Source organism: Rhamphochromis sp. 'chilingali' (genome assembly GCF_963969265.1).
Source record: "Rhamphochromis sp. 'chilingali' genome assembly, chromosome: 22".
Classification (NCBI taxonomy): domain Eukaryota; kingdom Metazoa; phylum Chordata; class Actinopteri; order Cichliformes; family Cichlidae; genus Rhamphochromis; species Rhamphochromis sp. 'chilingali'.
In genome coordinates, this window is record NC_137950.1 from 30,753,731 (window position 1) to 30,776,399 (window position 22,669).

Here is a 22,669-nt window from a genome sequence, read left to right on the forward strand (position 1 = left end):
AGTAACCATCTCCTCATGAGCTCGGTGTGAGGTGACCCTTCTCCAGGTACTCGCTGGTGTTCTGGTTAAGCTCATCAGCAAAAAGCTGAATAAAGCCATCTTTGCACACGGGCCTGGTCGTACAGTTGGAGCATACACAGTTTGCTCAGTGATCATTACTAGACAACTCCTCACAGTCAGATCCAAACAGTGTGGGATCATCCCGCCAGAACAAAAGGCAGAAACAGCCAAAGGTTGGAGAAGCATCCAAGTATAATGTTAACTCTGCTTTAACCTTGCAAATATGCAAGTGAAACGTATGAGACAGTAAGTTGATGGATGTGGGCGTTACTCTGATCAGCTGTTTGGGCCGAGTTCCAACGTTTACTTCCTGCAGGTGTGCACAAGCTGCACCCGCTGTGCTTTAAACCTACTGAAGCAGAGTAAGGATAAACCAGCACAAACTGTTTGTGCGTCATCACCATCGTGTCTGTTAGCTAATCATCCACCTGCTGTAATCTGGTTTTTAGTTTGTTTTCTCCGTAGTTCAGTTTCAGTTGGTCTCCAGGTTAGCTTTACCGTTTATTTTAGTATTCCTCCATCTAAGATGTGGGTTTAGCTCGGACATGAAACCAATGCTTCACTGGGAGCTGCAGAGCTCAGAGAGGGAACTGCTGACGCAGCTGTGATGAGCTTCTCTTCTCAAACAAATGCATCTGATACAAACAGTGTATATTAAGAAAATCTTTATTAGAAGCGTCCAGTATGAAACCACAGATTAAAAACAAATTAACCTGAAGACAAAATGAGAACATTACAGCAGCTGGATTTCACAGGTTCAAACGTTTCAGTCGGTCTGTGCAAAAAAAGCTCAAACTCCCTTTTAAACGATTCTGCTCGAGCGGGAACGTCGCCTGCTTTTCCAGGAGACAGTAAACGCGTCGCTGTGGATCGGCGCCGTTTCCAGGACTGTTCATGTGCTGCATCAACATGGCAGCTCGTCCACGGGTCGCCCTGTGAGAACGCCTGAGCTCAGAGTACAGACGCTCGAGGGACCAATAAAAGACAAAACAGGAAAGCCAACAGGACGTCAAACAAAAACACAGAAATATTAACTATTGACAGAAATGACACACTGTTGTTTTTCCACAGGAAACACTGATCACTTCCAGATGGAAATGTCTGTGGCGAGTGGCGAGGGCAGGAGGCGAGTCTGAACCAGAGCTACGATGTCCTCTGCGCTGCCTCCACCCCGCTCGCGATTCTAATAGTTCGACTGTATGAGCGCGCTCAGACGTCGCCGGGCGTCCCGTGTACCCTGAAGCGGTACATGCAGGTGTACTCCTCGTGGCCCCAGTTAGATAAAACCTGGACCTCGATGATCTGAAAGGCTTCGCCGTTCTCCTCCTGACGGGACAAAACAGAGACAGGAAAAGGCAGCGACATCGCATGTTTGAGAACTTCAGGCAACAAACTCGTTTTCTGCCTCGAAGGAGAAAAAACTTTAAATTTGGATCAATAACTCTGCTCATCTCAGCAGCCGCTCTGCAAAACTAACCCCCAACCTGCCTGTGATCATTTGTTTGTGGTTTTTTCCATTGATGGGGCGAGTGTCCAGATTTAGATCTGTGAGGTCATATTTTGCAGTCATGTGACCATGAGTCATGTGACAGTCTCGCCGTCTCGTTCGTGCGGTTTTAAAAACAAGAACAAATTTAAAGAGACAAAGTGAAGCAGCTGGTATCTGACAGGCTTCTGTCGCCCTCTGAGGCTGAGTGTTAACGACTGTGACAGACTGGCTCGCCAACATTAAGGAAGGCTAAAACCACAAGCCCCGCCCCACGACTCACTGAAACAGCAAATGTCTGGAGAGCGTCTCCATCCTGGTCGTAGGTGTAGGTGCCGAGCAGCTTGCCTCGCTCCCGGCTCTCGTTAGCCAGACCCTGAAAGAGCGTTCAGGTTACACAGAGACTACAGAGCAGCAGGTTTATGAACGCACGCCATCGCTCTCTTACGTAGACGGCGAAGTCTCGGGGGGCGCTGTGCAGCGTCCCGCTTGGGGCCAGGGCTTTGGGGATGTGCTCGAGGGTGAAGGCCGAGGGCAGGACCCTCATGGAGAGCCGGATCACCAGGAAGCCCGTGGAGCCTCTGAAGGCCCAGCAGTTCCCCGGGTGGACGTCGGGCTGCAGCAGAGAGCACAAATCAGGTGATTTCTGATTCATCAGTCTGAGCAAAAACATCTGGAGGAGCGCTGAGAGGAGGACAAAGTCCTATCACAGAGTCAAAGACGAGAAAGAGGAGGGGCTTCATATCATAACCACATGACTGTACGGATGAGTTACCTGGATCACAGCTCGGGGAGACTGAGAGAAATACCAGAGCGGGACTCCGAACAGGCTGAGCAGCGCCGCCTTCGTCTCGTACGTCTCCGAGCAGCGAGTGCTCAGGATGCTGCCCCCTGCGGGACGAGCACAGAAGCCACACTGGGTAAACCATTACAGCAGGTTCATGACATCACAGACGTCGCTGTTGGATTCTGACCTCCAGACTCCAGAGCGTAGTCCGCCAGGCCGGTTCGATCCTCAGAAAACAGCCGCAGAGCGTCCTTCACCGCCGCACGGACATCCTGAGGACACGAGGGAGGCGTGAGTGGCGATTATTACAGCGTGAATAAGGTCATTACTCAGAAGGTTAGACAGGTTTATCAAACTCATCCTCAGATGGTAAATTTAGGCCCGCCTCTGACCGCGCCTCCTCACCTCCTGGGTGACTGTGGCCCCGACGCCCTCAGCAGCATGCAGGACAGGCTCTCTGACCGTCTCCTCGCCGCGCCGCTGCTCCAGCTGCAGGCTGATGTTCTGTAGGATGCTGAGCTCCAGAGAGGCCAGCGCCGCCTGCAGGTCCGCCTCGCTCACATAGCGCTCAGAGAGCCACTGGAGGAGCGACTGTGGGAGGGCGGCGGCGTCTCCGCCCGCTGTTAGCTGGTTGCTGAAGAGCAGTGCCCGAACTTCCTCTCGCACCTGAGCAGAGACCTGCCCCAAAATCTACAGAAAAAGGACAGTCAGAACAGGAAACTGGTCCTTCACATTAAAAGCAACCATTCAGTGAGGCTTTTATTGTGAAGGAGACCGTTAAAATGAGTGTCTCACCGCCTGCTGGATTGTGGCGAGCTGTTGGCAGCTGTCCTGACATCTGGACAGAAGCTTGACGTCCCGCCTGACGTCCCCCAGAGCCGCCTCCAACCGAACCACCTCCGCTAGCAAGGCATCATGGGACTGCCGGTCAACACTGGAGGAGGAAAAAGACACGTCAGCCACGAAGGAGTCGCACCAGCATCAGCAGCTGCTTCTCTTTGGTCCAGATAAACCTACTGAAGAAGGTGATGATGACGAAGGTTACCTGACAGCAGCAGGAAGTGTGGTCGGCGAGGGCGAGAGGAGAGATCCAGCAGCTTCACGTCTCCACTGAACCTCCTGCAGTTTTAGTGAAGCAGTTTTATTTCTGAAGCTTTTACAGGTGAAACGCCAAGCTCGTCTCAGGTCATGTGACTCACCATCGTTTTGGCCACCAGTTTCTGCAGCTGCAGCTCGAGCTGATCCAGACGAGACGTCTGCGTCTGCTGCTGCAACAAATCCTGCCGGCGAACCTGCAAACACGAGACAGATGTTTCAGTAACGTGCAGTTCCTCCGGCGTCCAGCGGGGGCCCCGGTGAGTCCGTGTTAAACGTTCACAGCACGATACAGAAACTGTTCTGGTCTCTGGATAATGGCCTCCATCACATCTGCATTTTATAACCGTTTAAATTGTAGTAAGGGTTATAGTTTGTATCATTAGGGGCGTGGCCTATTTGACTGACAGGTGGATGGTGCTACTGCTGTGTGCTAGCTTCAGCTCAGCTAACTGCAGTGACGGTGCTGCAGATCCTCACCTCCTCCCTCTGCCACCTCTCCTCGTCCAGCTGTTTCCTGAGCTCGGACAGCTGCTGGTCCAGCAGAGCGCTCAGCGACGCCTCCATGCCGTCGCGCTGAGCAGACGAGAGCTGCTGCAGGCCGGTGTAGAGCCGGAGCAGCTCTCTGTGTCTCTGCTCCGCCCGCCGTCCTCCGGCCTCCACGCGCTCCCACAGCACCATCAGACTCTGCTCCAGACGAATGAGCCGCTCAGCATCTTCTGCCGCCGCCCCCACTTCCTGTAACAACCACATTCGTAAACTTCCAGGATGCATGTTAGTTTATCCTAACCTGTCGCCGGCCTCAGGCACGTGTTTTGTTGCAGTTTTTTTTTCCCCCATAAACATGCGTCACTCCAGGGCCGCCACAAACGATTATTCTGATAGTCGACTAATCAGATCATGATCCACTGGACGTACAGGTACAGCTTATTGCACCAGCAGCATCTGCTCTTATATAACTATCACTAGCTTACAGCTGTAAGTGTTTATTTTTAGTTAGCACATAACTTAAAGACAAGATGATAGTTTATTACATTTTAATGCAATGTGCAGATTGTTTCGGTGGAGTTTAATAAACTAACCGAGTAAATTCTCCAGCATCTCACACTTCTGATAATCAGCTGTCTGCTTGATGTTTATTCAGCTGTGTAAAAACTTTAATCTCAGCCAAACCGATTTACTCAGGAACAAATAAAATACTGAAAAAAGCCAAACAATAACATGTTTAAGTTATCTAAGTGACTCATATATCATGTTTAACCTGAGTAGCGAAAGACGGCGGTGGGTTTGAAAACGATTTGCGGGGAGTCCGGTGTTCTCACGGCTCTAGTTAGCCTAGCCCCCGGCTAGCTATCGAGCTAGTGGGTAACAGACGTCTCCGAAAACGTCGGAGCGCTTTTGAAAATATGTGGTGTCCTGATGAACTGAGCAGATATTTGAGGTTTACACAGCTACATTCTCCATGAAAATATGTTAAACGTTTATTTTGTGACCCAGAAAGAATAATAAGAGTAATATTAAAACTAACTAGCTGCCGCCATTGTTGGAAACTGAGCTGGGCTGTGCTATGAATTCTGGGATAGGTTGGGGCACGAAGTATACACCCGACCCATCCTTCAAATCTGGGGAAATGAAGGGCGCATTTTTCGGAGTCTTCGAATTTGGACCGTCTTCGTCGTGCCGCTGTAACGTAATCGGCCTACACATGCGGCCACAGGAGGATGCGGTTCCTGAATTCGGACACAGCTGCTTCTACTTGGTTTAACGGCAGCTGCCATCCCTGTTTCAGTCCGTTATTACACCCTTGAATCCTGCTACCTATTAATGAGTCTTTTGGGATCTTACAAAGCTTCAAACGTCGACTATTAAATTAGCCGTTGACGATTTTGATAGTCGACTAATCGCGGCAGCCCTGCGTAACTCCTGTAAATCAAAAAGCGACTGTGCTTTTCAGTGACATTATGGTAACGCCTGAGAAGATGAAGGTTGGTTGAGAGAGTGACGGCGCTCTACAGAAGCACAGCGCTGGTTTTTCCCCTTCGACTGCACAAACAAACCACCAAACGTAAACCTCATCTGCTGCCGGCTGAAAGCCTCGAGGTCATACCTCCTCTCCTGCTGCCGTTTCTGCTGGTGGAGGTTTGCTGTGAAGCAGCCCCGCCTCCTTTGACTCATCTACGTCGCCCTCTCCTGATTGGCTCTCAGAGGACAGGAAGCTGTTAGAGGACAGAGCGGGGATGTTGGAGACCGCTGGCCTCCACTCTGTGATGTTAACAGCTGGAAGCAGCAATTGTAAAACAGCTGGACCAAACCAGCGCAGACCTGAGGAGGGAGGAGTCCAGTTACATCACTTCCTGAAAGTCAGCTGTGACTGCTGTGTTCCTGTCTAATCCTGCTGTGAACGAGCATCAGACTCTGCAGGACTGCGTTTTAAATCCAACTGTGAGCCACACAGAAGCTTTTAGGAAACTGAGGAGAATCGTCCACGTTTGCTGTTAAACAGTGATTTAAGATCATTGAAGTCAATGAACTCACCGAACAGGAGAAACAGCAGAGAAAGAACCACCAGGAGGACAGGAAACCTGCAGAGACGTCAGCCATGGGTTAATCACCTTCCTTCCACTATTTAAGCTTAAATGTATTTGAGCGGTCGAACAGGTCTGATGAAGCAGATTTACTCCAGAATGAGAAAACCTAATGAATCAGCTCAAACTTGCCAGCTCAGCGGTGTGTTTGTGGTCATGTGACGCCACCGTGTGTCGAGCCACCTGAAGGCGTCGCCTGCTGTCCGACCTGCAGACACAGGTCACGATAAAGCCAATCAGAACACAGATTCAGATGGATGGGAGGGGCAAGGGAGGGATTTTATTCACCAACTATCACTCACTCACACTCACACTCACACACACACACACACACACACACACACACACACACACACACACACACACACACACACACACACGACAGAGCAGCTAAGCAACAAACAGCTGGGGGTTGGGTCAGGGAGCAAAGACGCTACAAATCAAACGCACACATGGCGGTGTTAACCTGCAGAGCGTGCGGCGGTCCACGAAGCAGAACCAGCTTTCCTGCTCAGAGGCCCGAGGGCCCGAGCCGCTCTCTGAGCGAGGTCAAAGAGAACCGAAGCTGCAGGAGGAGAGGAGGAAGGTCAGTCAGCACGGCGGGAAGCGGCTGCAGACGCTCTCGGGCCACGCCCATTTTGGCCAAAGTCACTCTGGTTTTTAAGGCCTGACCAAACCAAACGCTCCGGTGAGCTCAGCCCTTAAAAACGGAACGTGTGGACGCGCCTGTGACCAGAGATGGGCAGTAACGCGTTACTTGTAACACGTTACTCTAATCTGATTACTTTTTCAAGTAACGAGTAAAGGGATTACTATTGCAAACGGTAATTAGATTACCGTTACTTTCCCGTAGGAACGCTGCGTTACTGCGTTACTAAAACTGATTTTTTGCGAGAATGTCTCACGACAGTGACGTAAGCGAGTGCGCCGTTAGTGACAACAGCTGTGTGCAGATCAACAGTGGATCACATATCGAGTGCAGAGAGAGTGTGAGCGTGCAGCGTTTAAAGCGTGGAAGTACTGACCTTACTTTGAGTTTGATTCCATAAAAAGTGACAAAAACATTAGTGTCCGCTGTGCGTGGGAAGAAAACTTCTTTTTACAGCGAAAAAACCCCTAAACTTCCAACAAGCACCGAGTAGCTACGACGTAATGGGAAACTCACAGAGAAACTCGCGGATTCTTCCACTGACCGCGGCACACCTGCACCAGGGTAAACCTCCGCCTACCCCACTCCTGCTTTACAGGTGAAAATAGAGCAACAGGACCGCTGAGTCTTTGACTTTATTTATTTTCTGCTGTGTTTTACTTGCATCTATTTGAAAGACTGAGTGTAAACACACAAAATATTTTATTTTATGTGCTGGAATGTGCAGAAAATAGGTTTAAATGTTAAACTCATTTCTTCCAGTCAGAGAATGTTGCAGATAATTAAATGTTTGCTTGATGCATAAAGTTAAAAGATTAAAACTAATAAAACAAGTTTTAAAAAGATACTTTTCCATTTGATTACATTTTGTATGATGGATTATGCAGAAAAAGTAGAATTGGGCTGAAAGATCTATCGCTTTATCACCTACTCAGGTTGTAAATCGTGTTTTTAAAAAGTAACTAAGTAACTAAGTAATTAATTACTTTTGAAAATAAGTAATCAGTAATTAGTTACTGATTACTTTTTTCAAGTAACTTGACCAACACTGCCTGTGACTCAGCAGCACGTCCGCACAGCGCTGCGCTCGCACGCCGTTATTACCGGTTGCTTCCGTCATGGTTTCTTCAACGCAGATCGATTCAAACGTTATGTAACACGAACAAATCTGGAAAAATGTTGAGTTCGACTTTTACAGCAACGGAAATGACCGAGTCATTAATAAACGTAAACATCTGATATTAGAGTTCATGATTAGGGATGGGTATCGTTTAAGTTTTATCCGATACCGGTGCCAAACTGGTACTTTTGAAACGGTGCCGGTGCTCAAACCAGTGCTTAAAGAATGGAGAACACAAACTTTGTCCAAAAACCTCTCATGTTCAGCTGTTTTTTTTTGTAAAAAGATAACAATGTTAGCCTTTTCTGCAGCTATGGGGCATATATGGTATCACTCTTGGCTGGAAGCAGTGCTTAAACAATGGAAAAAACACAAACTTTGTCCTAAACCTCTCATGTTTAGCTGTTTTCCACTTTTTCTTTGGTCATTTTAGCCTTTTTGGCAGGGTGAAGGGAGTATCTGCCATCAAACAAGAAGGCAGCCGCATGTAACTATGATGATGTTTGCTAGTTCACCTTACATGCATTAATGTAATAACGTGGTTAGCCTACTCAACGTAAATTACACACGAACAACATTAAGCTACTCACGCAGAGAAGAACGGCTGCTGCTGCATCATCATCCTCATCATTTCTGCTACACTGGCAGGGCTAGGGGCCAGGACTCTCCTCTTCGGGTTTTTGGGGGATGTTGCATAACAGGCAACCCACCCGCAGTAGATGTGCACGGTGTGAGGTCTCGCAGCAAGCTATCAAATACGGCGCATTTCTCGGCTTTTAAAAAAAACGCTATGCGTCGCCAGGTGTTTCATTGGATTCTTGGTGTTACCTCCTTTGACAGTATCACAGTATCAGCTTAAAGCACTTGTTGCTGCTGAGTTTGCATCTTTTGCTGTGAAGTACAGCCAGACTTTGACCGCTTCGCCTTGGGCATTTTTAATCTGTAGCTCTGCTCTAAAAGAACGCACGTACCTGGGCCCGCCTACTATCCTCGGAAACGTAAAATGATTGGCTAGAATCTAAAGTGTATCACAGCTCAGGAAAAAAAAGCACCGAAATAAAGCACCGAAATTTGCGCTGCTTTTCAGTCTGGTTACTACCGTTGATGGCACCGGACACCGGTACCCATCCCTATTCATGACGTTTTCAATGCAGAGAATTCAAGTTTAGTTCATCACAAAAACAAATGCTCACAATTTCCCTATAAAACACTTTGATTTAATTAGTCAAATGGCAGAGACGAGGAAAACAACAAATCAAATAATTAAAAGAATCATCAAGTGACACCCATCTTTTATATACAGTCTGTTAACATCACTAAGTTTTGAGCCAATCACCCTGCTGCTGAGTCCGATTGGTTGTCACGGCAACACAAAGTCAAATCTACTCGGGAGGGCGTTTACTCTGTTTACATAAGATTCAAATTTAAACCGTCACAGCTTCCTGTTCATGCTGGTGTGTGTGTGTGTCTTTGAAGTCACAGGATGTATAACGGGTCAGATAAATTGTTTTGAAGCATCTTTACGACTCGTATTTCCGCTGCGCGCTTACACAAGCTGCTCAGAGACACTCAAAGACAGAAGAGACTGACAGCGCTGCCGTTTGTATCACAGGCCAACACCATCTTTACGCTTTGTGGCCTCACGCTGCGACTGAACACATGCGACTCAGAGCGGATGTGAGTAAAAACGATCTGCACGGCCTGCAGCGCAGACTGCCGGAGCGGGTATTGAACCTGTGAAAAGAGCAGCGCTCCACGTGAACCCCAACAAACAGGAAACCAGGGAGGACCACGAGGACGAAGAAGACGTGACCGCATCCATCGGCGAAGGCCGTCTGTCCTTACAGTCGTTACCTGTAGGTGTCAGCAGAGCGTTTAACCGACAGAAAACACAGGAGTCACAACAGGAAACATCTACACAGGAACCATGTGACCGCTGCTCCAAACAGGAAGCTCCGAGTTTGGCTGTGGAGCCTCGAGGTTTACGGAGAACACCTGAGCGTGCACACGGCGACCTCCGCATCAGGTGATCACTGTGACCCTTCAGTCACGCCCCGACTGTTCACAACACGCTGCTGCAGCAAAGCCGCTCTGAGCCGGCGCCACGAACACAGTTTCAACATTAGTGTTAAAGCACCGCCCACTTCAGAGGCAGCGTTGGTGCAGCAGCGGAGTTTTCTGGTGAGACTCCACCTGCTGCCTGCACAGAGACAGCAACCAGCAGGTGGAGACGATGCATTTACAGACAGAGTCGGCTTGAAAGGAAATCTGCACCCTGCTGTGATTCGGTGCTTTATAAATAAAGTTCAATTCAATCTTTTCTGTATCCATGACTGCTGCCTGCACACGCTACACCCTCCATTCAGCTTCTGATTCCTGCCATGCACATCATCACATACAAGTCCAACATGAAATACTGTGTGTGTGTGTGTGTGTGTGTGTGTGTCAGCATCATGAACGAGTGAACAGCAGGCTGATTAAACCCTCTGAGGTGTGTGTGCTGCTCACACAGAGATCCGTTGGGCTGTAGCTCCCTCTGGCTGGACTCCGTCAGGCTCATGGCTCCGCCGCGGCCGGGTCGAACTGAAACAGAGGAAACAGAGTCAGGACTCACCGAGAGCGGCAGATCACCACCGTCCACCTCCGAGCCGAGGCCTGAATGTTCGCTGCAAGCAGCCGGAGGGCAGATTTGCATTTTGCCAGGGAAACAGCCAAAGTGAAGAGGTGCAGCCCATTTGTTTATTTGGAAAGAAGCACAGCGACTGCAGGTCCAGAGATCCAGAGCGCGCTCTGGTCTCGTGAGGAGTCAGGGATGTTTAGCGAGGAGGCGTCAGGTGACTAAAAATAAATGGAAATAAACCCTTTGAGGTCTAATGACCACAGAAGAGACACGTGAGGGTGGAGCTCCTCCTCCGTGTTTAATGAAGCCTGCCTGTGCTTCTTCCTCCTGAAGATCCAAACATAAGGCCGTTGGCAGACATCTTTGATCTCGGGCTACTTTGGCAGATTCTCTTTTAAGAAGTTCTAAAAGGTGATCTTAGTCAACCCTCGGGGTCATGTAGGCGGAGCTAACGCAGTTAAGTGAAGGGTGAGAAAGGTCAAAGGTACTGAAGCTTGAAGGACAGAGTTCACACCACCTCCTCATAAGAGCACCACTTTAGGTAACGCAATGCTGCCTCTGCAGGCAAAGGTGGGTGTGGGTCATTCACAGGGAGCTGAGGGATTCTGGGAGTTCCTGCTAACCACTCAAACGGGCTCTTCTGATCACAGAGGCGATTTTGGGTGCTTTCATTGGACGGCGGCCTCGCTCAGGTGAAGCAGATGTGTTTTACACCAGTGTGTGAAGAAGAAAGGTGCACAGGTAAATTCCCCCACCTGCTGTAAACAGACAGTCAGTACCTCTGTGTCCATTATCGGGCTGTATGTTGACCTTTAACCCCCGACACACCTGCCAGGTGTGCGTCAGCGCAGACACGCAGCAGGCGGCGGCTCTCCTGATACGCAGCCAACACGAGTCGAGCCACAGCTGCAGCACATCTGGAAGAGCCAAACCACAACTAGTCAACGAGCGGCGCCTTCACCCCGACACCTGCGAGCGAGCTCGCTGCACACAAACACGCCAGCAGAGCCCCAGAACAGGAAGTGACGCTCAGCTGATTCCTAAATCCAGGAAACAAACCACAGCTTCATGAAAGTGGAAGCCTGCACGAGCCCCGCCCCCCAGCACCTGCCCAGGTGCCTCAGAGCAATCGGTCTCTGCTCGGGCTCGTTTCCCCCCAGCTGATAAGTGACCGTCAGCTGCTCCACCTGCTGAAGGTGAAGCAGAGCGAGGGGCAGGTCAAAGAAACTGCTCATCAGCCATCCAATCACAGCTTCACTGTCATTAAATGAGTAATTATAGTGAGAACTGTGACGTCTACAGTAAAGACTGAGGCTCAAAACCTTTAAATGGCAGATCATTCAGTGACACCATAATCAGAATTAAGCCTCAAATATCCGTCACTGCACGTGAAACCACGTCACACTGCAGAAACACACGTGCGTGGTCGTTTCTCGTCCCCCTCCAGGGTCACATGGTGGTGGGTAATGTTGTAGTTCACAGGCTGACCTGATGGTGGCAGCAAATCGTCTGCATATAAACGAACCCTCAACTTCATCAGTCTGATTTACATTCACCGCTTATGTTCATCACTAACCCACTAATCAGATCAAAGTCCTCAGCTACTCCAACCTCCTGGAAGGCGTCAGCAGCAGAGAGGAGCTGATGGAGCTGATGGAGGCTCTAAAGCGTTACGTTTGTGCAGAACCAGAACCAAACTGGACACACTGGTAGCAGCAGACGGCGCCCTGTCCTGATAAAGCATGTGCTGCAGAGAGCAGTGACTGTGGTAAACCTGTGCTGGCTGTGTGGTTTCATCTGTAACAACACTGATCAGAGTGTGACAGGAACAGAAACTCAGCAGGTGTTGCTTCGTCTTAATTCTGGAGATTTGAAATGTTTCAGGAATGACGGGAAAAGATTTTTACTACAGATCGATTTGTTTTTGTTACTCTGAATACGAGAATGTTTTTGCTGTCGTATTATAATCTCGTTACAGACAAAAAAAAGGAAAAAGTCTGATGTGGTCATTTCCACAGTAAAGACCGTCACGTGCGTCTGCCTCACCCGTCCTCCTCCTGCGGCTTCTGTCTCTGTAGTAAATGGTAGAAGGTTCTGGTTCCTCGGACTCTGAGGCTCGCGGCACCATTAGTGTTGAGGAGGTGTCTGTGGTGTATTTGGAGGAAGCGGAGCCGGCCTCCTTCTCACCCAGCGGCGGCTCAGATTTCAGAGCGCTGCAGTCTTTACAGAAAACCCTGCTGGCCTGGCCCGGGTGTTTGCTGCAGAGGGTGTCTAGACCAATCAGAGTGCTGTTCAGTGCGACGCTGCCCTGCTCCGCGATGATGGTGCTTTCTGCAGACAGACACAAGGACATGATGAAACTGACTCATCGTGTCCCCTTATCAAAGCCTTTACGAGTCAGGCGCAGGCGGGCGGGGGCGCAGGCGGGCGGGGGCGCAGGCTCACCTTTGGAATCCGAGTCGTGGTCCAAACCTGAGGAGGAAGATCAAGGTTAAACTAGAGTCGGTCCGGTCAACAAGGCGAGCTCTGTGCTCACAGATGCTCCAAACTCAACATAGCAGGCTAACGAGTCCAGAACTGAACCCAGATCATTTCCTTCGACTGAAAACATCAGACCAAAGTAATCAAAGTAAGAATATTGAATCTGTGGATCTGATGACCTGTGCTGTTGCCATGGAAAAGCACTACACAAAGCGCTCTGTAAACAGAGATCATTATAAATCTATGAGCAGGCTTCGTACCCCAGAACGCGTCGACCTGCGTTTGCTCCTGGATGGAGGACTCGTTCTGCAGGGAGGAGAGCAGGGAGGCGTCGGACGCCACGCTGTGGAGGCTGCTGTTGTGGAGTGCCATGACGGTAGGTTTATGCGGCGCATCGAGGAGCGACTCGGAGCAGGAGACCGAGTGCTGCTGGGAACGACGGGACCTCAGCGACCTGCAGAAGGAGGCAGGAGGTGAAGGAGGAGCAGACCTGAACAGAACGCACCTTCAGCAGACGTCCACACTGACCTGCTGTTCCTCCAGTCGCCTCCTCCCGCACTAAAGGAAGCGCTGCCACGAGGAAGACTGCGGTCCAGCAGGCCTTCATCGAGCCGCAGGCTGCGTCTCGACATGACCCTCGCCCGAAGGAAGGAGGTGACCTGCTGCTCCTTCTCAGAGTCCGACGACGAGTAGGTGGAGCTGAGGAGACAGGCGTGGAAGATGAGGGAGCAGGAACAGGAAGAGGCGTGTTCCTTCATGGAAACAAAGTCTGAAAATGTTGCCAATTTAAGCAACCTGATCAAATAAAGCTGAAAACCATTTTAACAGAATATAGTAAGAAACATATTTACATCATGGATAAAAGAATTAGATGCAAAGTAAGCTTTTAAAATGTACAAGGACATAATGAGAAAACACTGAAACTTGACAGGAGGAACGTTTTTCCTTTAAATATGAAAAAACTGTTAAAACATAAAGAGGAAAGAATCTGATTAAAAGTCTACAATTAAAAAACAAATTATACAGACTGTTTGTTTACATCGGTGATGATGTATGAATCTGATCAATAGACCACACGACCACACACACACACACACACACACACACACACACACAACCACACACACACACACACACACACACACACGACCACACACACACACACACACACACACAGAAAACTGTGCAACACTTCCCAAATATGATTCTAACAGGTTTCTCCAGCAGGTTTTAATTTTATAATAAGAGTCTCACTAAGTCAGCCATAAAATGCAGATTAATAAAATTAAAAACGTTAAAGTTCCCAGCATGTACGGAGGAATCTTATTAGTATTCCGAGCCGCATTTCCTGTGATATGAAGGCAGATCGATGGAGGTCTGGGGTCGTGTTAACCAGACGAACGGCGAGCTGCAGATACTCGTTTCCTTCATTAAACTCTGGATTAAAAGCAGCTTCAGCTTAATGATTAAACTCGAGTGTCCTGAAACACTTAAGCTGCAGACACGCTGCAGCAACGCAGCAGGAACACAGAAACCGCTTCTTCCTGAAATACTGAAGACACACACACACACACACACACACACACACACACACACACACACACACACACACACACACACACACACACACACACACACACACACACACACACCAAATCCCTGCAACCTTATCAGACACCTGACCTACATACAACAGCGCAGAGAAAGAAGCCGAGCATACACACAGGTCAGTCCAGCCCCAGCTCTGCAGGTCCTCGTCACTCATGGTGGCCGGCAGAGCCGCCAACAACGCTGCCACAAACACACAAATCACACCAACTCTAACACACACACACACACACACACACACACACACACACACAGATCCAGCCAGCAGCTGAAGTTCACCTTTAACCTGCTTACACTTCCTGTCTGTGGGTCAGTCAGCTGCTCTCACACACACACCTCTATCTCTGTGAGGACACTGATATTTTTATTGAATAAATAAAGTCAGATATTTCCCGCCACATGTTCGCACGCTCGGGTGTTTACAGGTGTTCAGCCTGCTGTTCCTCTTCCCCCCAAATAACCAGGATGTTACTTCAAAACTAAGAAAGAAATTCTTTATGTGGTCAAACTGGGTGCTGGAGTCCAGAAGTCAGCCAATCAGAAGAGAGTGGGTTTAGAAAGGGGGACATTTCACCGTAGAGCCCCACCCACCTACCACTCAAACCTTCTGTTTGAGAGGAGCAGCCAATTAGAAGAAAGCTGTCTCAAAACAAATGAGGAGCTGCACAGAGAGCGAGGACGAGACAAAGGAGGATCATCCATTATCTCCAGCTGCCACCTCAGACTCAGTTACCCAGCAGCCCTCACCTTCAGGTAAACGCCGACTTCCTGCTGAGCTGTCAGGTGGCGCTGCAATGCTCCCCCTTCACCTGCTGAGAGCGCCCTCACCTGAGAGGCTGATGGGAAAATAAGATCGCGTGTTTTAGGTAATTATCAACTGCACAGCGGGGTGAAACACGTAAACACACAACCCAACATTTTTATTCTTGTGTCTTTATTGTTCCTTCCATCACCATCGTTACTCTACTTACATATAATCGCCCTTCTACACCCGCGTGCGCGTGTCCGCTCTGTTTGTTTGCAATTGAGCCCACGTGTGCAGTCTTTTAACTGCAAGCTGTCAGCTTCCAACCAATCCGCGGTCAGCTCACGTAAATGATGTTGTGCGTAGCCAGTAAAATCCCACAGTGGGCGGACCCCCGCGAAAAACGAACCGTGGCTCTGCTAACGTCAGCGTTAGCGCTCACAGAAAATAACAGTAGAAAAAGAAAAGTTAATCAGGACGGTACAGAGAGGAAAAACGCTGTGCTCACCCGCAGCGGGGGGCAGATAGGGAGAGACGTCGGCCACTAGCTGTTAGCAGCTAGCGAGCGACAGATAGCGCTGGCGGAGACAGTTAAATGGTGTTCCCGTTAAGAACCCGCCGGTTAGCAGCGTAGCGATGAAAGCAGACTCCGTGAGCTCCTCTCAGGGGATCACATTCACACTAACAACAGACAGGAGACTTAACACTAGCCGTTTACAGTGGGGGCATTTTATAGCGCCAGCAGTGATTTACGCCCCCCTGTGGCCGGAGGTGCGACACGCTCTATGAAAAAGATTATATATTGATTTGAGATGGTTCACTCCGAGTTCAACGTATAGAGACATTTTCATTAAAATATTGTTTTATTGCAGTGAGTGAACGTTTGAAAACAGAAAAAACAAATTTTCCAAAGAACATCACATTAACAGATGATTTCGCCTGTTATCATTTGTTAACGGAACTACTTTAAAATAACTTTGAGGATATTCAACTTTTTTCAGAAACATCCGAGTTCGACCCTGTACCTGCTGTCACATTCACGGTGTTAAAGTGGTGGCGGGAACGTGAAACATGGCCTGAATCTCAGCTAACGAGGTCAGTCCGTGCTGGAGTAATCTGAGTACTCCCTGCGTCTGCTCCGACCGTTTTGGGGGGGGGGGGGGGGTTGCCTCTTGGCCGCGTGGACTTTAACTGGCGGGGATTTCCTTATATGGTCACGGGAGCGGGCTCCGCCTCCTCCTCCTCGCGCTTGGACTCGGGAAGTTTTCCAGCTCCGTGTGCAGGAGCGGGACTCGGACCAGGATGTCTCCCAAGAAATGCATCTTCGGCTGCGAGGGGAAGCTGAACCTGTTCGCGCTGCCCAAAGAGGAGCGGATCCGGCAGCAGTGGATCCAGTACCTGTTCTCAGACCAGCGGCCGCCCAAAGCCACCGTGTACGTCTGCTCGCGCCACTTCTCCGAGGACTCGTTCGTCAACAAAGCCCAGTATGACGCCGGCTTCTCGGCCAGGCTGTTGTTGAAGGACGGGGCGCTGCCGTTCATCCACGGGGACGTAGAGGAGTCCAAAGCGGCGGCGGTGAGTTTCAGTGTAGCCCGGGGATCTCCGCGGCGAGTAGCTGCCGAGTCCCGGATCACCGGGAAACGGACGGTAGAAACGGTTTAAATCCACCGGCGGGATCAAAAAACAACAAAAATGGCTAACCGGGCTAACGGTCTCAGTTAACGTGTAAAAATAAAAAATAAAAAAATAAAAAAATAAAAACCGAATTTATCAGAAAAACACTGAAAAAGCCTGAAAATAACGACATAAACGGCTAAACCGTGACCGTCTGTGGAGGTTCAAACATGCCAAAAACTAAGAATAAGACCGTTACTCCGTAAATAAGGTTGTATTGTTAAACAGTCGTTAAAAACCAATAATTATTATTATTATGCTATGATTGTATTGGCCATATTTGTCAATACTATGATAACTGGTGTAAACCAAACCTATAAGTGTCATTACATCCTTTCATAAAAGCGACACCTTATAAGTGTCAGTAAATCAGCGCTAGCTTAGCTGTACTTTTTTCTTTTTAAAAACCAGAATTAATTTTAAAAATACTCCCAACTTCTGATCTGATCAGCAGTTAGTATATGGAGCACCAAAACGGCCAAAATAAGCGAAATGACTCAATGTTTTTTCCAAAAACCTTTTAATTATTTTAGTATTTAGAGTTGGTAAGTAAGTAAAAGTTTATTTGTATAGCACTTTTCACAGACATGTCACCAACTGCTTCGCAAGAAAGGTAACAAAACGTAGTGCAGTGCACAATCATTGCTGGACATCAGTACAGTGCTGTTAGAGCCTGACCGATACTTTCACTGTATCGATAATTTGGCTGTTTATCGATATAGCACTATCAGCATTTATGACAAAGTCACACCTGCAGGGTGAGGCGTTCTGAGCATTCGTCTGTCAGCTGCTTCAGAAACACCTCGGTTGGGTCTGAGTGACATCATCAGGCACGAATATCTCCTCAACCTGCTGAACACGGACGTGGTAAAGAAGAGCAGCTAAAGCTGTTCTGAGCCTCGGTATGAGCAGTGAAAGGATCGGAGAAGAGGAAAAATGATGGAAGAGCAAAAGGTGGATGTCCTGCTCTCTGTTGATGTTTTAAACATGCTGGGGAATGATGGAAGTCCTCGCTATTTGTTTGAAATGAATCTGCTGCACCTGCTTTTGTTTGCAGAGGTTAAACCTGTCAGGTGAAGGTGAGCGTGCAGCGGCTCGCCTGCTGTCCGTTACCTGTACCTGTGCCCCGCAGAGCTCCTGGGACCTCCTGCAGTCTGGGGGAAAGTCTCAATTTTAATACGTTGGAATCATGTCAACAGTTACACATTTGAAATCTGCGATGAAGCCGATTAATGTAAAAATAAACGGTTGAAAATAATGATAATATTAATATTTTTTTGTTTACATTACTTTAATGTATTCTGCTTCTGCTTGAGGGAAACAACAACATTCTAATTATAAAAAACAGAAACATTAACTGAGCTGTTTTAAAGATTTTCAGCTCCTCGTGGCGCCTCCTCTGAACCGTTAGCCACAAAGTTCATAAATGTGGGCGACAGCCAAAACCGTTTAATGCACCGTCATCAACATGGCCGACGTGGACCAGTGTCTCTGATCTTTCCGCTTTGAGTCCTTTATATTTTTAAAATTAAAGTCTACAGTTTTAATCGAATATTCCATGAATAATTATGGAGTCGTTTACTTATTTTGGCACCTTGGGTCCTCCGTAGTGCATTACATATCATTTGGCGCAGGGCTGCCCAGTCCTCAAGAGCTACTATCCTGCAGCTTTTAGATGCATCCCTACTCCAACACAGCTGAATCAAATGGTTTGATTACCTCTTCAGCATGCCATCATGTTTGGCAAAGGCCTGATAACAAGCCATTCATTTGATTCGGGTGTGTGGGAACAAGGATGCATCTAAAAGCTGCAGGACGGTAGCTCTCGAGGACCGGGATTGGGCACCCCTGATTTGGCCTCTCTCCTGTGAGCAGAGTCCGGTGCTGCTGCCCCTCACTCGCTTCAGAAACACCGCCTGTCAGACCGACCCTGAACCCAAGGTCTCCGTGGCGACGCAGTTCTGTCACTACATGGTGTCGGTGGGCACGCAGACGTCCTACTCCCCATCTACGAGGTGCGCCGCCACTCAGCTGTCCTACAACACGCTGAAGCAGCACGTGAGAAGCAAAGGTGGGTATGAGTGCCACACACTGTAAGTAAAAGATGGCCACATACTAACTGCTGGCCCCTGCTGGTTGGTGGAGGAACTGCAGGTTTTGGACTGTGATGAAGAGGAAGCTTTGTTCAGTTTTAAAGAGTGTAAAACGTGTTTTGTGCGTTTCAGCCACACAGGCCTCGGTTTTACACTGTAACGTGGGAACGGTGACCACCCAATCAGAGACGGGGATTCAGCCGGGTGTCAGACCAGCGAAGAGACCACGTCTGGAAATGATGGAAGAAGAGGAGGGGGAGGAGCCAGAGGAGGAAACAGAGCTCCCCGAAGCATCCGACCAGTACGACCCCATCTGCGAGCCGTATGAGCCGGACGAGTCTTCGAGCGAGCCGCCCGACAGTCGGTAAGGTGCCGGCGCCTCCTGCAGGTTCCTGTCTGTCTGTGCAGCAAACGTCTGACCTGCTGTTCTCCACCCACACAGCGAGGCGGAGGCCACGCCCTCCCACTACAACGACCCCAAATATATCGTGTTTGAGAGCTGTCTCAGAGACCTCTTCCTCACCTGTCCCGTGTGCGGGTTGAGCTGCGAGGTGCGGCGGCGGCGGATGGGCACCTTCGTCTCCTTCAGCCAGCTGTGCCCCAGCTGTGACTACAGCAGGAAGTGGGAGAGCCAGCCAGTGGCGGGAAGCACGCCGCTAGGAAACCTGCAGATGTCTGCGGCCATTTATTTCACCGGAGGCTCATTCAGTCACGTGGAGAAGGTAACCTTGACCTTTGACCCGAGCACACGTGACGGTAAAACTCTGACGTCACTGTCCGAGTGTGCGCACGTGCAGACGTCCTCCATGACGGCGCGTGTCTGCTGTGCGTCACCTGCAGGTGTGCAGAGCCATGAACCTCCAGGTGTTCCAGTCCGACACCTTCAGGAGGCACGCCCGCATGTTCCTCGAGCCCGCCATCAACCACAAGTGGAAGCAGGACCAGCAGGTGCTGATGGAGCGCCTGAGGGGCGAGGGCAGCGTGGCGGTGGGAGGGCGGATGAGGGCGGACCTGCTGGGTGAGCAAACGCCATCATTAGTGTCTTGTTTTTGTCACCTTGTGGTTACTTTGGCCTGATGATGTCATTTCCTCTGACAGGACACTGCGGGAAGCTGGGCAGCTACACCCTGATGCACCTGAGCAGCAGCAGCGTCATCGACATCCAGCTCATTCAGGTAACGCTCGCTCTGTGCCAACAGGAAGTAAGAGCTGATCACGTGACTGTTTATGGTTATCCTCTCAGAGCGCCGGGGTCAGCGGCAGCTCGCACGTGGAGACGGAGGCTCTGCGGCGAGGCCTCGATCTCCTCCAGGTCAACCGCCTGAGCGTGGACCACATCGTGACCGACCGCCACGCGCGCGTGCAGAAATACCTGAGGAAGCGAAACGTCCGCCATTACTATAACATCCAGCACTTGGAGAAGGGTCGGTACGGCGTGGTCACGTGACGATAAGCCGTCAGACACACGCTAACATGTTTTTCTCCGCAGGTTTGTCCAGGAAGCTGAAGAAGCTGGCGAAGAGTAAAGAGTGCCTGCTGGTGCGGCGGTGGCTGCCCAGCATCAGGAACCACGTCTACTGGAGCGCCACGACCTCCACGTCCGCGCCTGAGAAGGTGGCGAAGTGGAAATCCCTCGTGAACCACATCCAGAACGTCCACACGCACGACGACCCGCTGTTCCCGACGTGCGCGCATCCTAACCGCGTGTCCATGGATCCCAGCAAGTGGTTCCAGCCAGGTGAGTGTCAGCCAATCAGAGCCAGTCACACCTGTGCATGTGGACCTCACCTGCTCGGGGCGAAGATGGCCTCTGCCTCAGGTGGAGAGTCTGGGCTTTAAAGGCGCCCACGAATAAAATGTATGATTATTAAACTGTCCAGTCATTGGCTGACAGGTGAAGCCGCTCACCTGGCTAACCAGCCTGTGACATCACAGCGGCGGTGTCCACAATAACGCGGCAGTCAGACTCTGATGTAGCGTGACTCATCTCAGCTCCAGAGATGCAGAGAGAAGACGAATAAATTAACCCTCTGTAAACAGTGACCTTTGACCTCTCGCACGTAATGATGTCATAAACCTCTGGTCAAGTCATGTGACTGCTGGCCTTTCAAATGTGTCCAGCAGGGTGTGACGTCCACTCTCAGCGCTCAGATGAGTCATCCCTGCTGACATCACAGAGAGGACGCCCCTGACATAGTCAGCTTAGACACAAGCTCCACCCACTCGCTGTTAAGAGCCTCGGCTGAGGGGGAGGGGCGTTAAAAGGGCAATTAACAAACAGTTTTATTATTTGATTTATTGTGATGGGCGTAGCTTAACTCTTTGCTGCTTTGCTGTTGGCTGACTGTTTACCTGTGGGTGTGTCTGTGCTCACCTGTGTGGCTGCAGATTCGGTGGCTCTGCACAAGCTGAAGAAGCTCCTGCTCAACAAGCGGATTCTCGCCGATGTCGGGAAACTGAGTCACGACCACCAGGCGTCCACGCTGGAACGCTTCCACTGGCTTGTGCGCCGCTTCGCGCCGAAGAACGTCGCTTTCCCATTCGTCGGCGTGCTCTGCAGGTAAACGCTGCTGCTTCAGCTCTGATGTCACAGCTTCAAACACCTGTGTGACAGTGGGTCTTGTTTCCAGGCTGTACCTGGCCGCCATGCATTTCAACGAGGACGCAGAGAGACACAAAGACAGGAGTTCAGAGGTCACCGCCGAGCCTCAGCAGAGCGAGCCCAAACCCAGTGAGTGCAGCTCACACACACACACAGAGGAGAGGCTGAACTCTCCAACTTTATTGACACCAGTGTGGTTTACAGTGACCTCCATGTCTTCCAGAATATGTGAGCGAGCTGATGAAGCTCCTGTTTGAAGACGTTTTTAAGGAGCCTTCGACCTACGTGGACGAACTCAAACGGATCCCCGTCCCCGACGACCTGAGGCCCGTCTGAGGACACGGAGCAGGAAGGAGGAAACTGCTCTAACGTATCCACGCCGACTGTTACTGAGGGAACCGCCTTCACCACGGCATGAGTCCACTGAAGAACATTTAAATACATGTTTGTGTTTTCTCTGGTCACGCTGTTATTTATCTGTAAATAAAGCACTTCTTATTTACCTGGTCTCTGCTCGTCTGTGTGGGAACGCGCTGGAACACAGAGTGGGACAGGAAGTGGCAGCAAGTTTGATTCAGCTTTTTTTCTTCTAATCAGGTTTTGGCTGCAAAATGTTTTTAACATTTAAAGTATCTGCAGCGACGCTTTCAGTGCGGAAGTCATCCAAACCTACCTTTCAAAATAAAATACAATATTTTTTAAAGACTAATAATATAAATATAATAGCTATTATTGTTATTATTTATATTATAAGAATAAATAATTATTTCATTATAATGTTGTGTTTTGTAAAATATGTAGAACCTTAAACCAAAATTAAATTATATTATGATCATAGAATCATTTTATTTTTCTCTGATTTTCGTTCAAGTTTTTTGTACTTTTTATTAATTTCCATGTAAATTGATTCAGTTTTATTTATTTTAACTGAATATATTTGAATTTGATTTTAAAGCGTTTTTCTTCGGATTGTTAAAAACAAGTTTACGGAAGTAGATGGGGTGAATCATCTCGCGTCGTCATCAAAGATTGGGGGGAAAAAAAGGAAAACATCCGGAGTGAAC

General features: G+C 49.3%; 2 protein-coding genes across 11 annotated transcripts; one reads left to right on the top strand and one right to left on the bottom strand.

Annotated features, from left to right (window-relative positions):
• Window positions 1-708: 708 nt before the first annotated feature.
• On the bottom strand, window positions 709-16,008 carry LOC308390430 (SUN domain-containing protein 1-like). Of its 10 annotated transcripts, XM_080872422.1 has the most exons (23): window positions 15,463-16,007; window positions 15,239-15,327; window positions 13,412-13,582; window positions 13,144-13,337; window positions 12,848-12,874; window positions 12,449-12,733; window positions 11,182-11,319; window positions 10,291-10,365; window positions 9,517-9,636; window positions 6,480-6,578; window positions 6,146-6,221; window positions 5,964-6,010; window positions 5,536-5,750; window positions 3,909-4,166; window positions 3,533-3,625; window positions 3,379-3,452; window positions 3,129-3,267; window positions 2,739-3,023; window positions 2,521-2,605; window positions 2,322-2,437; window positions 1,995-2,162; window positions 1,830-1,922; window positions 709-1,386 (listed from the first exon to the last, which is right to left on the bottom strand). In XM_080872422.1, the coding sequence occupies exons 3-23, from the start codon at window positions 13,513-13,515 to the stop codon at window positions 1,270-1,272; spliced, it is 2,808 nt and encodes a 935-aa protein (XP_080728548.1). In that variant the 5' UTR covers window positions 13,516-13,582; window positions 15,239-15,327; window positions 15,463-16,007; the 3' UTR covers window positions 709-1,269. The 10 variants fall into 10 exon arrangements, with proteins under 10 accessions (XP_080728548.1, XP_080728549.1, XP_080728544.1 ...); XM_080872423.1 differs by lacking the exon at window positions 15,239-15,327 and having other exon boundaries at window positions 15,745-16,008; XM_080872418.1 differs by lacking the exons at window positions 15,239-15,327; window positions 15,463-16,007 and adding an exon at window positions 14,608-14,691.
• Window positions 16,009-16,467: 459 nt separating this feature from the next.
• On the top strand, window positions 16,468-22,107 carry LOC308390578 (uncharacterized protein). The gene is made up of 11 exons (XM_080872753.1): window positions 16,468-16,811; window positions 18,786-18,981; window positions 19,136-19,367; window positions 19,446-19,725; window positions 19,844-20,021; window positions 20,102-20,178; window positions 20,247-20,427; window positions 20,493-20,741; window positions 21,392-21,563; window positions 21,634-21,734; window positions 21,829-22,107. Exons 1-11 carry the CDS (start codon window positions 16,539-16,541, stop codon window positions 21,939-21,941), a joined length of 2,052 nt encoding a protein of 683 aa, XP_080728879.1. The 5' UTR covers window positions 16,468-16,538; the 3' UTR covers window positions 21,942-22,107.
• Window positions 22,108-22,669: the final 562 nt, after the last annotated feature.

Bases quoted from the DNA above. Each gene is read 5' to 3' on its own strand.
- LOC308390430 (XM_080872418.1), bottom strand. From the start codon at position 14,648: ATGAGTGACGAGGACCTGCAGAGCTGGGGCTGGACTGACCT. The intron at 11,320-12,448 runs GTGAGGCAGACG...TGGCTCTTCCAG, and splicing joins AAGCCGCAGGAGGAGGACGG to ATGTGCTGCAGCTGTGGCTC. The intron at 9,637-10,290 runs GTGAGCAGCACA...TGACACCTACAG, and splicing joins ACAGCCCAACGGATCTCTGT to GTAACGACTGTAAGGACAGA.
- LOC308390578 (XM_080872753.1), top strand. From the start codon at position 16,539: ATGTCTCCCAAGAAATGCATCTTCGGCTGCGAGGGGAAGCTGAACCTG. The intron at 20,179-20,246 runs GTAACGCTCGCT...TTATCCTCTCAG, and splicing joins TCGACATCCAGCTCATTCAG to AGCGCCGGGGTCAGCGGCAG. The intron at 21,564-21,633 runs GTAAACGCTGCT...TCTTGTTTCCAG, and splicing joins TTCGTCGGCGTGCTCTGCAG to GCTGTACCTGGCCGCCATGC.